Source organism: Panonychus citri, unplaced genomic scaffold (assembly GCF_014898815.1).
Source record: "Panonychus citri isolate SS breed McGregor unplaced genomic scaffold, ASM1489881v1 Contig00099, whole genome shotgun sequence".
Classification (NCBI taxonomy): Eukaryota; Metazoa; Arthropoda; class Arachnida; order Trombidiformes; family Tetranychidae; genus Panonychus; species Panonychus citri.
Genome location: NW_026515504.1, coordinates 359,899 through 377,370, shown reverse-complemented (window position 1 = coordinate 377,370; position 17,472 = coordinate 359,899). Strand labels below are relative to the sequence as shown.

Sequence of the window (17,472 nt, the reverse complement as noted above, 5' to 3'; positions counted from 1 at the left end):
ATGATGAAGACGAAAAGATATAATAATAATGATGAAGATGATGATGATACAAAGAAGAGTGAGAAAAACTTTCAACTCAAGTTTTTACCATTGAATTGAAATGAAGATTTTATCCTCATCCTTTTACTTTCCCAACTGAATCAATACATGATTCATATTGTTGATAATTTTCAGGGAGGTTTGAAAAAATTTCCACCGATATTGATCATCAATAATGATTTATTTGTTAAATTTTTCCTTCCATCATTCATATTAGATTGATTATGACAGAGAGAGAGAGAGAGAGAGAGAGAGAGAATCATCAAAGATCATCATCTCTTTACTTTCAAAAGGTTTCAAAAGGTTAACGGTAAATTATCTTGATGAATAATTATCTCGAATCATTAATTTGATAAATTTTACTGATAACAAATAAAATACAACAGATTAGTTTTAAATTATTATCTATCATTTGAAAACTTGCTTGATTGTTATCCACTTTTAAACCATTACAAGTTTATCCATTAATCATAATCTTTCATTGATGATCTCTAACATTAAATCAATAAAATTAGATTATATTTCTTGACAAAAGTAACGGTAAAATTATTTACCGGTTCAACTTTTAAGTCAAATTGTTTTTCAGTTTTTTTCCATCCCAATAGATGGCGAGACTTACTCTCGCTCTCTTCATCTTTAATTGTGATTTTTTTATTAATTTCATCAAATTTTCACTTTTAACTATTGAACTTGATGATTTCTAATCATAAGTACAAGGATAATATTGGTTGTTAGTTTGAGGATAAAGATCAAGAGTTCTAATCGTTTCTTTTTCACCGAAAAGTCCACGATCAGAATTGGGTATGACCAAAGTGAAACGAAACGTTTCGAGATTGTAAACATGAGATTTTCGTTCATTTTTCCTTTCATCATGAACTTCATGAGGTTTATATCAACTCGATGCTCTTTGATGAGTTGTAATTTGGATTGAGAGAATGAAAAAAAAGTTCTAACTGCAACGAAGATGAAAAAAAAAGAGATGTACTTCTATTATCTCGTTGATCTATCGTTATTTAATTGATTGGAAGTAATAAATTGCCTGCTAATGTCGATCTTATCATTTCATTTCAAGCAGAATGTAATCATATTAATAATGATGAAGATAATGATGGAAACATATTCGACAATGTCCATAGAACTTTTTCTCTCTCCCCTCGAACCATTTTCATTCACATTCGAAACGTTTTCTCCATCATATTCCTTTTTCATTGTTCTATTAGAATCTAAATCTATGTGTCTCTTTTACTTTCTTTTACTTCTCATCATAATCATCACCATCATGATCATCTTCATGGTCAATCGTCATTATTATTATTAGGACCAGGATCTAATCCGGAAGATAAATTATATGAAAGATTAGAGTTTCTAAAGGATAGAAGACTGGAAAAGGAGAAATATGATTTATCTTGTAATTATGCTTCATCTTCAGTTTATACTCAGCCCAGAAGAAAACGTAAAACCGATGATATTGATGAACAATTAGAACCAAATCAACATCATCATTATCAACAACAATCAGCAGCAATTAATGATTGCAGTTTATTCAGGTAAGAATATCGATCATCATTAAAACTTTTCTCTCTCTAATTGTGATTTAAACTTTTTTTTCTTCTTCTAATTTTCTTCCACCACCAACACTGAATCACCTTGGCCAATCAGCTAAATTGTTACAACCATTAACTGGATAATTAACTGTTAATTACTTTAATTGTGATTAGTCTGCTTTCTAATAAATTTCATTGAAAAGTTTTTCTGTTTCTTGTGTTTCTATTTTAAATAATCAACAATTAATTCCCATCAATTAATTAACTATTATTGGGGAAAAAAATTACTTAATAATAAGGTAAATTAATTGATTGTAAAACTTATCATGTGTATAATTGAATCAAATTAAACTGATAACAATTTATATACATTATATTGTTTACCTTAAAGTGCTTACAATATGAAATAACATTTTTGTATCAAATTGGATAATAAAATGCTGACAATAAATGAAAAAAAAATTACATTAACAGTAAATGATTAATTGGTGATTAACTTTAATTGTAATGCTTAATTTTTTGTAACTGTCCCTTAATTTAGGACCCACAATTTATTTCATCCATTGTACCACCTCCTTGTTTATCATCCTCATCTTCCCATTGAAATGATGATGATGGGAACCTTTTCATTTACTAAACAAGAGTCAATGGTTAATATTAATTCACCATCAACACATCGTAATAGTTAACAATCAACTTTTCTCATTTAGATGAGCAATTTAAATACATATATGTATCTACATACATAAATCTTTCCATCAGTTAATCAATGAATGTCTCTGAATAATCATCATGTCAGTTTCAAAAGTGTTCAAATATAAATCATTCTCCATCCGAAGTTTATTATATGATGAAATCGATGACAGTGATCAGGAATCATCATCATTACCAATCAGTGAATCTAATCACAGTGAAACTGGACTACAAATCGACTCGACAACATCCTCGACATCCGATAATTTGAACAGTGATGACCATGAAAACACCGATAACGATAAACTCAACAATAAACCTGAGCACAGTTACAATGATCTGATTGTTATGGCCATTGAAAGTAGCCCTCAGAAACGGTTGACCCTTTCGGGGATTTACAATTTCATACGAGATAATTATCCATATTATCGTACTAATAAACAGGGCTGGCAGAATTCAATACGACACAATTTATCGTTGAATAAGTGTTTCATTAAAGTGCCAAGAAGTTATGATGATCCCGGAAAAGGAAACTATTGGATGCTGGATCCAATAGGAGTTAATTCAACCAGTCAAATTTTGCCTGAAGAAAATTGTCAAGAAAATTGTGAAAAATTGACGAGAAAAAATATTCCATCTCCATCTCGGATTAGATTATCTCATTCATTGAAGAAAACTTCAATTCCATTTAATCATCACATTAATCATCATCTTCATCCTCATCCCTATTCTAATCAATATCGATCACCAAATACTTACCTTTTCTTATCCTCGTACCTTAATCTTAATCCCTTCAGCTCATTCATTTTAAACAGTCTCTCAGTTGGTAATACGAAAAGCAACAATTAACAATCTGATAATTGTGCTCATTTACAATTAACTTTTATTTATATTTATATTATACGAAACATTAACCATTTTGATAATGAAACTTTTATACCTTGAGAATACTAATCATCAAGATGATTCTGATTCTTATTCCGAATGATTTTTTTCAGAAAAAAATGAGAAATCGAAACTTTTTGAAAGAAAAATAAAGTTTTTTTTCCCAACATAAACTTTTGATTTGTAAAAATTTTCCTTTCATATTAACATGAATTAACTAATTGTTGAGCCATAATTGATTTATATAAATACATTTATATTCATTTGATGGGAATAAACAATTATCATTGATAATATTACATTTCTCTCTCATTGATTGTGTAACATTAACTATCAACTGATTGGTAATCATTGATTGATCACATTGATAATTTGTTTTTGATAATATCTTGACAATTGATCAACAAATGGACAATTAAGGTTAACAATAGATTGACGGAGATGATCAGTGTGATTAAAATCAATCGAGGGCAGGACAATATTGTTAATAATAAAATGGACCCGGTGGGTGGGTGAGTGGGTCGAGATGAGGATATGGAAGATGATCCATTGAAATGGAGGTGAAGTGGAGGAGGGAAAAGAGGAGGAGAGGTGGTAATTGTGGAGGAGAGAGTGAGAGCTTTTTGATTAACATTAATTTTCTGATTCAATTGTGTCTAATGAAAGTTAATTGCAATTACATTTAATTGAAGTTAACCAAATAGCACTCGAGTTAAATAACAATAATAATAATAATAATGAAAAGCTCTTAATTTTTTTATCACTCTCAAAGTATCTTAATCATCAACAACAATGATTAACTCTTATTGTTATGTTGATATTATTTAAATTATATTGTTTATATGAATTAAAAGATATATATGAGAGAGAAAGAGACTTATGTTATTGTTAAGAATTAAGTTAATCACTTTTAATTGAAGAAAATGGTTTAGATGTTGTTGTTGTTGTTAATTGTGAATATAATCATTTACATGGCACTAAAATTATCGTGAGAAACAATTTAATATTTTTCCAACAATTTACTCTCATCTCTATTCTTATTAATTACCATTATTTAGATTAATTTGTTTTAAATTATTGTCAATCAGATTTATTGGTTCAATTGATCTGGTTCAAGATTATAAATAAACTAATTAATATTCATTTGCTATTTAACTGTAATCATTTTGGTCACCAATTTAGTGGCAAACAATATAAATGCCCACAAGGTCAAGGGAAACTCATTATTACATAGACTTGTGTTAATATATTATTAAGAATAAAGTTAATTGTATTTATGATATTTTCCATTAAATTAATATAATTACAATCAGAGGATTTTATCAATTAAATCAAATGAGAATATGAAAGTTTATTTGTTTTACTATTGAGCCAACAGATGGCGAAACTGTTTCGATCTGTTTGTTTACTTTTTGTTTTTTGATTTTTTTTTGTTCATCTTCAATTGTTATGATAATTAAGTGAATTTTAATTGTGTCATTCACAATTAATTAATCAGGATAAGATGGATTACAACAGTATGGATACAATACCGGACGGTACCTGATAGGTCAAGATGAGAGTTATTTGTTTACCATGACGAGAGAAGGTAAATTTTCAGGAAATCCGAAAATACCGTTAACTTTGTTTCTTACCTGTTGGTGAAATTTTGATTGAATAATTAATATCTGAATCTCGTAATCGATTATCAGCAATTTAAAAGGATGAAGTGAAATCGAAGTGAACTGTTCTGGTGATCGATGGTGCCCTTGGGCGTTGAATTGCTGGGAAAAAATGGCGACTCAAAAACGATTCTGTTAATGGTCATTTTTTTTACTTTTCCGTTGATCGTATTTGATTTAAGAAACTGGGACTATTACGATCTTGTGAAATCTTCAATCAGAAACTTGGTAAGTGTAAATTTGCCCCACAATTTGCCGTTCACTCAATAGTTCAAATGAAAAACGCATTTTCCTTTCTCTCAGTACATGAGATATTAATTGTTACCATTTTCTTTTTTTCTCTCTCTCTTTTCAATCTATTTACAGGTAACAAATCGAAAGGTGCTAACAAAACGAACCATGATGATGAACTTAAACTTGTATTCCAAAGTGTGAACAATGATTACAATGAAATGTTTCACAATTAAAGCATCACTGAATCTCTATTTGTCTGATTAACTGTTATTGTTACAGTTACTCTTTACTATTGAATATCAAAAGACATTGGAACAATTCAATAAGTTGATAATAATGGTGTTGATGATCATCATGATGACGGTTTTTCTGGTGGTTTTCTTAATTTAATTCTAATTTTTGTTTAATCTCAACGGTTCAAAGATTCAATTGAACAATTCAAAAAAAAGACTCCTCTTTTTTGATGGTCGTTTTTAATTGTTATACATTATTGGAAAAGAAAGAGAGAATCATCTTCATTGATAATAATACATATTCTCACCCTGATGATAAACTCACCTTTTGATTGTGGTTTAAAATAATTGGTTTAATTAGTATCATGCCAAGTGAAAGAAAAGGAGAAAACAAAAACAAATCAACAATAATAGATCAACAATCAAAGGAGAGGAGGAAGAAATTAAAAAGATTCTGGAAAAGATCAACAATTCAACAACTACTCATCTACCTCATGGTGATTGGATATCCTTTCAGATGAACATTATCATTGATTTATTCCTATTCAAATCAATACCTTTTCCATGGTACAACGATAATCAACAATTGGTGGAAATTAAAATACAAGAATCAAGGTGGAGATGGAGTGTTTTTTTTTATTCTGTCTAGTTCAGAATATCCTTTTTCTTGGTGGTACTTTTTTTCTGAGTTACTATTCACCTCTTATTTAGATGTTGACATTACAAGTATCGAGGGAGTTTATGTTAGTTGGTAATGTGATGGATTCTGATGATGGAAGGAGCAAAATTTATCGTTAAATCGATGATCAGTGAGACAGAAACTCGTTGACCTGCAATTTTATTCATTGACTATTCTAATGAACACCATCGATGCATTAACCCAATACATTTTGGAGACTGACAGTTGTATAAATATCCACTCGATAAACAATCAAATCCAACGTTAACCTGATTAATTCAACGCTTACCATCATCATGTTTACCCGAATTCTGGTCAAGGGTCATTTGGAAAGTTCCAACTCTCTTTCTTTCTTTCTTTCTTTCTCTTTCAGTACAGTTGGAAAGGATTAATGAAGCCGAAAGATTATCGGAAGAAACGAAGAGAAAATGTCAATTGTTATTGTCAATAATTGGAATTAAATCAAAGGGAAAATTTTAAGTTTTCCGGTTTTTTTTCTTCGTTTTTCAATCATCGAAATGATTACATGGTGTGAATATCACCATGATAGAATAGAAAACAATTAACTTGTTAATTTGTTTTCTCTCACTTCGCCTGATGAAATGGGAAGGAAATGAAAAGAGGCTGATGGTCAATTGAAAATAGAGAATCTTTAATTATGCAAATTTCATGATTGATTCAACAATCAAAACCAAGATTGGCAGAAGAAGATGGAAATTTAAAAGTATTAATAGTTACAATGCTTTCCCTTGGTTTACCTGGATTTGGATTAATCTATGACAATAGTAATAGTAATTATCTCCAATCTTGAAGGGATAAAGATTAATGGTTCAAATCTATTGAATGAGTTGTCGATTTTGTCCCAATTTTATTGTTCGTTAAGGATTATCGGGTATCCATTGCCTGTGGTCACTTTGATTGCAACAAATTCAAAGACTGTGGTCAACTTGTTTTTATACATTAATTGTGAACTACGAATTGATTAATTATGATTGTTGGCATTATTTTTTTTCTTCATTTACTTATCAAATCTTTTAATTCACTAAATATTGGTCAAGTGTTTATGGTGATTAGGATGAATTGGTGGTGTTGATTGTTGGTTTTCTTGAATGAAATTGAAATGATTACGAATGAAACAACGAATGATTTACTTTCAAGATCCGTTTGGTGAACTTTTTTTAGTCAATGTTTCATAATTACTTCCAGGACTGACCAGTGTCCAATCACCGACAACGAGGAGGCCATCGATGGATCTATTCAGTGTGTTAGAAACCGAAATCTGTAGATAAATTATTGATATATTTCGTTGGCGTTGATTTGGTGTTTATTTTAGTTCGTTCAAAATTGTATCAACAACAAAAAGTAAAAACATTTCCAATAACAAATCAATCAAAGTTAATCAACATCAATCAAATGAACGGATAATCAGTGATCGCGCAATCAATTCTCAGCTAGAATATTCTCTCAGGTATTGAATGATATGTCTATTTCATGGAAAGTTCAGTGGAAAAACGAAATAATAATGAAAATAACAATTTCGATTCGCTGGATTTTTCAAGTTGAGAAAATCTTTCGGATAAATAGATTGAGTTTCGGAATTTTAATTTCTCTATCAGGTATTCATATTTATCGGTAATACTTAGATATTGATAAATCATTCGATACCTGAGAGAATGATCTGAATTGTTCAGAAAGTATCTTGAAGATCATGTAATCAACTTGGAAACCAAAACGGTAAATATTCATGAAGATATTGATTATTTGGCTTATATAAGTTAATCTCTACTATTGGATTGATGAGGAATATTAATTGCAGCATTTAATCAATAATCGGTAATTAAATCTGATTGTTGGTTGATTATTGTAGTATTGGTTATTTTGCTCTTATATTGATTTCTAATATTAATGTCTCTCTTTAATTTTTATCATTTATATTTCTATTTGTTTTGCTTACAAGTTTTCTCAATGATAATCATAACAACAAACCTTATTCATGGGCCGTTGAGTCCGAGAAAAGTGACCTGTGTTAACGGGAATGGCCTCACATGGTGGACAGACAGTGATAACACCACCATTACCACCTCCACCTCCTATCGGTACTCCACCGCCATGATTAGGCTGAGGTTCAACCCATTCTGTAGATCGACGTAACCTCGTAGTTCCTGGTAAAGTTGGACGACGATACATGATAAACAAAGCAACTCCTAAGAAGAGAGACAACAAACAGTTGAGATTAAATTAGTTTCTTACTTGTCCAATTTTCCTTTAATCATAATCAAGAAGAAGAGAATTAAGTTAACCATGGAAATTACAAATATTATTAATACTACAAAGTCTGTCTGTATGCTCATAATTATTGAATTAGAAAACCATAACAGGTCAAATTGTTACCTAATTTTGGATAATCTTTTTCTTACCGGAACAAAACTTTTCTTTTCTCTTGAATTTCATGAACTAAATGATCTTATATATTTTTCTTATAATCTGTTGTAATTTTCATCATCATGAGAAGATGATAAAGTGAGAGAGAGGGAGATATTCTTCAATGAAAAAAACATGAATTCTGTTCAACAAAACAAATTTTCAGGTTATAACGAAATGGTTTAGTGAACAGGTAACACCTAAGTATCACCTGAGCAGGTAATCCTTGAATTGAATTACCTTAAATTGTTACAATTGAATTTAAAGATAAACACTGGTCAGTAATTAGTTTTGAAAGATAATTATTTACCTTGGGTCATCATTATCATCATCTTTCTTGACCTTTTATTGAAATCTTAGACTGGAAAACCAGATAAACAATTAAAACTTTGTATTATTTACTCAAGTTAATTGTCAACCAAATTTACAAACAAATTTGTCAACCTAAAAATACACTCATTCATATAATTTGTATATAAATGAACAATTATCATGAAAAAATTTTACTCATTTTTTTTACTTCTCAAGTGATTAATTGATAAACAATGATAGTTAATTGATTCTGTCAACAATTAACCGTTGTACGAATCTTAATTGTAACGACAACAATTTGGAAATTAACTCTTCTCTTTTTTTTTAAACTTGGGATTTAGGTTAATCATTAATCTCTCCGAGGGAACTGGATTAAAATGTATTCACTATATTAATACTTTATGATCAACTTTAATATGATTACAATAAGAGTTGATTGTTATCATTATCATCAAATTATGGTTCACAATTAAGGGTTTAAATGTTTGTAATCGACTGTAATTTGTTTCCCTTTAATATTTTGATAGTTAATCCATTTGATTGGTGAAAAGAGGATTGATTAAGATTTTTTTTCCCTTCTTATTATTAGTTGATTGTTATTGTTAATTGTCAACATCATCATCAATTTGATTATTGTTGATTGTTGATTGTTGTTGGTTGTTATTGACCGTTGGAAGTCAAGAAACTGCAAAAAAAAACAGTTTAACTTTTAAATCTACTTGATTGTTAACTGTTGTAAAATGTATTATTAGATTGTTATTATTTACAATCAAAATAAATCATAATAATCTACTGATGATTGGCCTAATTGTTTGATAACTTGTGATTGACGTGATTGTAACAATTTAAAATTGATCAACGTTTTTTTCAGCTTCTTTTTTAAATCATCAAGGTTAATTTTTCTCATAATTTTCCTTCCTTATTTTTAGATTAACAATAATCATTGATTGATTAAAAGTGAAACAATAATAACCTTGATTAACATTGACATCTAATTGAATCGATGATCTAAATGTTAATCAATTGATTTGGTTTCACAATTAAAACATTTCAATTGAATAATTGTGATCAAGTTTTGTTTAAATTGTAAAAATCAACTTAATCATTGATCCAATGTTTTGATTGTTTGTAATTTACAATTATTGATCAACTGTTTATTTCATTGTCATTAACTGATCAACCTTAATTTACAAATCTTATTACAATTGATTGTTAACTTAATCAATGATAAAAATAAATCACTTTGATGTTGTTGGATTAACTAATTGTTGTTGCTTAATTTTTAATTTCTAAATTCAGTGATTCAGTATAAACAATAAATTGAATTAATTGTATTGTAATCAAATTGATTTAAGGTCATCTATTGATTGTTGGTTGTCTGAAGATTAACATGAAAAGTTTTAATTGTTGTTGGATATTTTTCAATCTGAGACATTCTAATTTAATTAATCAATCATTATCTAATTTGATTAATCTATGATTAACTTCATGGTTATGATTTGAGGACAATTAATTTTCCCTTGGATCCCAAACAATTAAAACAAACATGAGTAGTTTGTTTTTGTACTAATTGTTGTTGATTAAAATCAAACCAGGAAATACAATTAACTGACCAGAATAACTATCATACATTATCATCATCAGCTAATTGTTTAATCACAGACAAAGTTGATGATTAACCAGAAACACAAACCATTGATTGTAAACAATTAGATTTGTTTACAATCAGCAAATAGTAAAAAAAAATTCAAATCAAATCAAATCAACTTCATGTTGAGTGTAAAAGTTTCATTGATACGGTTTGTTAAAACTTGTAACCAATTGATTAACAATCAAATTAATTAACTAAACAATTTGTTGGTTTTCAATTAGATCCACCTAAATAATGGTAAACTAAATCAACTAATCATAAACCACAATTAACTGTTGTCCAGTTTTTTTTCAGCAAAATCCAAAAAAAAAACGATAATTTTTCAATGGAAATGATTAAAATTGATTCAATTGATTATGTTTAATTTACAGATATAAAAAAAAGCTTGGTTAAATGTTAATTGTGATTCATACTGATTACAATCAAGTCTTAATTGTGTATTCAATTGTGATTTACAATAGTTAATCATAAAAAAAAGTTTTCTCAACTTTCTCTTAATTTTTTTTGCTTTACCTCAATTCAATTTACATAATTTAGTTCAGGTAATTTTCTTGATTCCTTTTTGAAAATTGAAATTTAATTTAATTGCGATTCATCATTCTGATTGTTAGAAATCTGATTTTATTATTAGAATTGTTGAAAGTTTTTTTCTCTAAATGAATTAACTGTTAACAATTAGGATTATTATTCACTTAGTGTTGGATTGCTTTCAATTGATCAGACAATCAAGTCAACTTATTGGAACAATAATCAAATTTGATTATCACTTTTTGATATGGTTTGAGATTTATGATGATTAAGATTATGATTAAGGATCATCATCATCATCATGATCCACAATTAGTGGGTCCTTAATTGTAAAAGGATGTGATAAATTGAAAGATTATAAATCCAATTAGATCCTTTTGGATAATTAATTGATCCACCTTAGATTGTGAAGTTCATCAATTGTAACTAGATGTTAATCTGATTGTGATTAAAGTTATATAACTTTTAACAATCAACCGATGAGTTGATTAAGTTAACAGTGAGCTTAATTGTTTCTCTCAAAGTTAATCATTACAATTGATCAATCATTTTTGGCTTAATTGTGTGTTAATCAATTGTTGTTGTTTACTTGATGTTGTCCTTGATTCATTTTAGTATCAAAATCAAATTAAATTGATTGGCTTTAATGATGATGGTGATGATTATCATGTTAATCAAGTTGATGATTGTCATCAAAGTACAAAATTTAATTGTTATTAAGGGTTAACACCGATTTTAATTGTGATCAAGTTAAATAAATCATCAAATGGTTTCAAGTTTTAACTCAACTTTTATATTGTAATTAACGTTTTTACCGTTGATGAGATTCACAATTTAGGCTAATCCATTGATCACCTTGTTAATTGTGATTTTTTATGATAATGATGATGATTTAAGAAGATGATAAATTGTAATAATAATAAATAATGAATAAAGAAGATGATCAACTTGAGTCAAACAACAATTAAAGATTAACAATATAATAACAATTTTATCGTTAATGATGTAATAACAATCAAAATCGTGATTAAATTTTGATTCCAATCTCAATTGAACTTAATTGTTAGACATTTAGATTAATCAAGAATCTATTTTTTTTTCAATTCTCCAAACAATTAATCACAACAATTTGAATTTTTCTCTCCATTTATTAAACTAATACATGATGATAATCAGATGATGATTAAATCAATTGGACATTTGAATTCTCGATGAACGTGATTTGATTAGTTGATTGTTATGTTAATTCATTTTCACTTTCCTATTATCACAATAATTTCATTTCTTATAATACAAACTTATTGATATTATACAAAAATACGATTGTTAATCTACTTGATTAGTTAATTTTCTTATGTAATAAGTAACAATTAATTAGCAAGAATTTTTTTCTATTTCCTTCAACATGAAATGGAAAAAGTTATTGTTACTAATTGTTGTTAACACGACAATTTAATTACCTAATCTAATGTTTGTTTCGAGAAGAAGCAAAAAAAAAGTTAAGTTGTTCGGTACTTTATTTAGTTCAATTTTCCTCGTCAAAGTGTAATTAATTGTTTAATGATTGTGGTTTAATTGTTTGCTGGAGATTTTGCAAAAATTAGATTAATTAATTTCTTACCTGCTAGAAGAGCCAAAAATACAAGTGATCCAATTATTATACCTGCGATTGCGGCAGCACTTAAACTCCGCTCTGAGATTTCATGTCGCTTTGAGATTGAATTAGATTCTGATTGTTTGAATGATTTTTTGTTTAATGAACTGTTCTGATTGTTGTTGGTTAATTGTTTAGTCGGTGATTTATTAGATGATTGTGTTACTGGTGATGTTCGAGTGGGTAAAGTTGAACTAATAAAGGGTGTTGGTGGGGTGGGCAGAACTCTACCTAGACCATTGGTCCAAGGGGTTGTGGACATAATGTCACGATTTCGAGATGATCTTGGAGGTGGAAGGTAAGTTGCCGTCCTACCAAGGCCAAAAGTGTCTAAAGATGGGGTTGATGGTGGTGGTAATGAAGGTGTTGAAGGTGAAAGAGGTGAAGGTTGATGATGAAGTAGCCTGGGGTCATCTGTTGGTGAATATAAACCATCTCGACTTGAGGGTAAATATGGTGGATGAGAATAGGCTGGAAGTGGGGTGGGTTTATAAGGGTTCTTATAGACCATCTCGGTGACCACGGTCATATCTCCATTGGGTGAGGTTATTGTGTGCCTGGAGACCTCAACTGGTAGGGTTTTGGGTGGTGATGAGGGTAAAGATGATGATGATGGTGGAGATATTGATGAGCGACCAGTGATTATTTCTGATTTCTGGAGTAAACTTTCAATATCTTTCGCTTCACCAGGAGTTATCTCTTTACGTTCAGTTGATGGTGAGGTTGAAGATGAGGAAGATGAAGATGATACAGGAGATGAATCATCTTTTGATGATCGATTGTTATTATTGTCATCGTCAAATTCAACGGGTTTATCTTTACCGTTATCGTCTTTGTTATTATTGGACGATAATGGATCAGGATTTTTGGCTACATTATCTAATCCACTTGATGATCCCTCTAATTGTTTATCCTTATTGTTGGTTGATTTTTTACTATTTAACCAAATATTTTGATCATCATTGTATCTACTTTGATATTGTGTTCCTATTCTTGATCTTTGTTGTTGTTGTTTCTGTTGACGTTGGAGATGTTGATGATGATGATGATGATTCTCCCGCCATTTTCTTACCTTTTCTTGAAATGAATCTTCATCATCGTAATCATAATAACCATCATCAGCATAATTGTTGACAAAATCATAAATGTGAACCTGATCAGCGGGAATAAATAAACCTGAAGGTAAAGGTTCAGAGGTTGGATCAGGATGATGGGAATGATGATGAAGAGGATGATCAACTGATGATGCTACAGCGGCGAGTCCAGGGGACATCCTACTGAATGGATGATGAGGTGAATGTGATTCTGAAGATGATGATGATGGCCATGATATTGGATATGGATGAACATGATGAAGGGGCAATGAGGGAAGTGGCCATGTAATGGACACACGAACAGTTAATTTAATTACCCAAGTGAATAGACACAATTTAACCAAAGTCCATTTCATTTTATTTTGTACGTTTAAACTTTTCGCAAAATTGTTTATATGTGATTAAAGTTTTTACAAACAAGAAAACGAGGAAACTTTCACGAAAAAGATTATATATATAAATCAGAATTGGACACAATTAAAAGTCAATGGTCATCCTGGTCAGTTTTGGGAAAGTAATAAAGTAAAGGTAACAACACAAAGTTCACATGGTAGAAATTATTTTCTCTGGACTCTCATTATGTTATATTGTAAGAATATGGAAACGGTCAATTCATAGGCGATACAAGGAACTCAAATTCTCAGGGATTATTGAATTTCGTCATTTCTGTTCAAATTACGAGGGTGATTATCGTGGCGATTGGTACACAATCGTTAACATGTAAACACAACTACTTGTTACCTGTTGATTGTGATGAGAAACACTGACTGTTTACCTGAAGTTTACCTGAAACTTTACCGTTTACAGGATAACCTCATTTCCACGCCTCCTTTAACCAGACTACAAAGAAAGGCTTGAAGATGATGATGATCATCATCATTAAGAAAGAAGGATAAACAAACTCTCTCTCTCTCTCTCTCTCTCTTCTTGATCTTTTCATCATCTTCATCTCTTTTAATCCGAGAAAGCCAAGAACTCATTGGATTAACGTTACTTTTTTTGCTTAGAAAACTTTGATATTTAATTGTAAGATTAAAATTGATTATGATTGATAAAAATAAACTTTTGATTCGTTTGAGATTATCTTGGACATTTTTAATTTGATTTAGTTTGAGTTTGATTTTATTAATGATTAGATTTTCTCATTAACAAGCTGTTGATTACAATCAATCCGAATAATTAACAGAATCTATTGAAAACTTTTTGATTAGTGTTTTAATCAACTTCTTTTTGTTTCCTTTAATTAATTGATCTATTGTTGATTATGTTAAGATCATCTTCTTTTAATCATTAACAATCAAATCTAATGAATAATTTGATTTAAATCATTTCACACTCTAGTTTATGTAACTTTTCAATGTAATTTTTTTTGATTGTAAACAATTAACTTACGGTAAACATCAAGTTAAGTATTGTAAGTTAGTTAATGAAAAAAAAATCTTTTAACCAGTCAACAATTAATATATTTGATAATCTTAATGATTACGGTTAATCATCGCGAAGAAGTTGTTAATCTAATTGACAATTTACTAATTATCAGAGTAAATTACATGTGAATGTCAATAAACTAATCATTTACAGTTGATAAATATTCAATTAATTTTTTATTAACCTTAACAATTAATGATCTTCACTGAATATTTTTATAGTGAGAGTAAAAGTGAATCAACAACAATCAAGAAAATTTTACCAATTTAATCAAAGTAAATGAGTAAATCATCAAAGCAATGAAATTATTACGACAATTTAATTCGTGAAATGAATTAAAATTTTAATCAACACTTGAAATTAATGGACATTAGTTAAGGTCAAGTTTAATGGTCAATATAAAAGTAACAAAAATTAAAGATGGACAATTATGATTATGATTAAGAGAAATTGAAACTTTTCAATTTCATAATTTAGTAACCAAATGATCATTGCTCCAATAATTAACTAATGATAATCAACACACAAGACAAAGTGATTAACTTTATCATATGAAAATCGTAATGATCAAATCAAAATCCCTTAATCATTTGCAAAAGAAGAAAATTAAAATCATTCCCAACAATTAACAGTAAATTAATTTACTAAACTCATTAAAATGTTTACTCATCTTTTTGCTAATCAAATTAATTAATTCAATTAACATTATTTTTTTCTTCTTCTATGTTAACAATCAACTCCAACGAATTAAAGTTAATTAGTCTATTAAATTGTTTCGGTCAATCGATTCTCTCAAAAGTCTCGATTTCTTTTTCATTCAACTTTCGCACTGATTAACAAATTAATCATCAAATCTCCAATTAAATTCTCAATTAAACCGATTAAGACAAAGAAGCAAAAAAACGAGAACAATAATTAAATTGTTTCATTTAATTAATTCAAATAAATTCCAATTCGATTTAGGGATTTTCCTTCCCGCTAGATGGCGACACTTTTTGTTCCGCTGATGCTTCGGTTTTTTTCCCCTGTAGGCAAATAGAGTAACTTATTTATTAGTAATAACTAGTTGGTCGCCATCTTTATTTTATCTGTGTTTTGTTTTTCCTTTAATTTTCTGTTGTTTTGTTTCTTCCAAATTGTCGATATATTTGTCTCTACATACCCTCCACCACCTATTGTACCTATGTGATGGCTGAAAGTGGAAATAAATCACATAAAACGGAACAAGTATTGATAATCGATCCTAAAAATGTTATCCATTTTGAAGGTCCCTATACATCAGTTGTTACCAGTTATTTAACCCTTACCAATCCTTCTGATAGACGAGTTTGTTTCAAGGTTAAAACTACGGCTCCTCGTAGATATTGTGTACGTCCCAATAATGGAATGGTTGAACCAAAATCTACAACAAAAATTGCTGTTATGTTACAACCCTTTGATTTTGAAAATCAACCTGACAGAAGTAAACATAAATTTATGATTCAGACAATGTTTGAACCTGAACCAGATATGGATCCTGAGAATATGTGGAAAATGTATCCCGATCAAATAATGGATTCAAAATTGAAATGCGTATTTGATAATACATCTGAATCAGCACCTGCAATTGAAGGTGGTGGTGGTAGTGGAAGTGGTAAAGATGGTGGTAATGTTTACAGTAATGCTGAAAATGCTCCGGAACTATTTTCATCCCAAGTTTCCGAATCAGTTAAACATACAACAACCACTACTACTACTAATACTAACACTGATACTAATGATGAATCTACAGTTAAACCAACGGAAGATTCAAGGTCTAAAGAGGAATTATATCGTTTGATGGAAGAAAATAATAGCCTGAGACAAGAGTTGATGCAATTAAAGGAGGATGGCCTAAGGAAAAGATTCACCGATCCAAGTCCAGCATCCGGAGATTTACCTGGTTTTAAAGGTCCATCTTCAATTGATGTTGGTTCTATTGATCAAATGAATTTATTAGCTCAACCTCCAGTCATTGGTATAATTTTGGTAGCACTATTTTTGGGTCTCTTTTTGGGAAAAATTCTCTTTTAAACAAAAAGCAAAATCAAATCAAAAGGTCCAAGAAAATTATTAATTAATTGAAATGGAGTCTCAAAAATGGAGTTAAAAACAATTGGTCTGATACCTGGTTAATCCTTAAATCCTCCTTTCAACGGTTCACCTTCCTTCCCATTGAAGCAAAACCTAAACAACAAAAAAAAATTACAAGAAGTAGATTAATAATGTTAATCTATTAAATTCCTATTAATGAATTTGATCATTAAGAAATTTCACTTCAGTGTCGATCTCTCTAAATATCAAAGATATAAATAAAAAAATCACATTAATAATTACGACAAAAAAAACAATTAAAATTACACTTTAAGGTGAACATGAAACAATCATCAAGAAAAAG

General features: G+C 29.3%; 4 protein-coding genes and 1 long non-coding RNA gene across 7 annotated transcripts in view; 4 read left to right on the top strand and 1 right to left on the bottom strand.

Moving 5' to 3' along the window:
• The window catches only part of LOC128388425 (cell adhesion molecule DSCAM-like), a 55,990-nt gene extending 54,202 nt beyond the window's left edge, over window positions 1-1,788 (top strand). Inside the window, 2 exon segments of the mRNA XM_053347815.1 lie at window positions 1,358-1,586; window positions 1,699-1,788. Coding sequence (XP_053203790.1) covers window positions 1,358-1,586; window positions 1,699-1,702 — 233 coding nt within the window. The 3' untranslated portion in view covers window positions 1,703-1,788.
• A 16-nt stretch (window positions 1,789-1,804) lies between these two features.
• LOC128388427 (forkhead box protein fkh-2-like) lies at window positions 1,805-3,391 on the top strand. Its single transcript, XM_053347817.1, has one exon. The coding sequence runs from the start codon at window positions 2,376-2,378 to the stop codon at window positions 3,123-3,125; it is 750 nt and encodes a 249-aa protein (XP_053203792.1). The 5' UTR covers window positions 1,805-2,375; the 3' UTR covers window positions 3,126-3,391.
• Window positions 3,392-4,514: 1,123 nt separating this feature from the next.
• LOC128388454 (uncharacterized) lies at window positions 4,515-8,363 on the top strand. 2 transcript variants are annotated; one of them, XR_008325275.1, is made up of 3 exons: window positions 4,515-5,050; window positions 5,189-7,702; window positions 7,926-8,040. It is a non-coding gene; the product is annotated as an uncharacterized LOC128388454 (long non-coding RNA). The 2 variants fall into 2 exon arrangements; XR_008325276.1 differs by having other exon boundaries at window positions 4,519-5,050; window positions 5,189-7,330; window positions 7,926-8,363.
• Window positions 7,082-14,485, bottom strand: LOC128388453 (rho GTPase-activating protein gacF-like). 2 transcript variants are annotated; one of them, XM_053347848.1, is made up of 3 exons: window positions 12,502-14,484; window positions 7,955-8,172; window positions 7,082-7,221 (listed from the first exon to the last, which is right to left on the bottom strand). In XM_053347848.1, exons 1-3 carry the CDS (start codon window positions 13,982-13,984, stop codon window positions 7,192-7,194), a joined length of 1,731 nt encoding a protein of 576 aa, XP_053203823.1. In that variant the 5' UTR covers window positions 13,985-14,484; the 3' UTR covers window positions 7,082-7,191. The 2 variants fall into 2 exon arrangements, with proteins under 2 accessions (XP_053203823.1, XP_053203822.1); XM_053347847.1 differs by having other exon boundaries at window positions 7,107-7,247; window positions 12,502-14,485.
• A 1,615-nt stretch (window positions 14,486-16,100) lies between these two features.
• LOC128388481 (vesicle-associated membrane protein-associated protein A-like) lies at window positions 16,101-17,410 on the top strand. Its single transcript, XM_053347891.1, has one exon. The coding sequence runs from the start codon at window positions 16,245-16,247 to the stop codon at window positions 17,106-17,108; it is 864 nt and encodes a 287-aa protein (XP_053203866.1). The 5' UTR covers window positions 16,101-16,244; the 3' UTR covers window positions 17,109-17,410.
• Window positions 17,411-17,472: the final 62 nt, after the last annotated feature.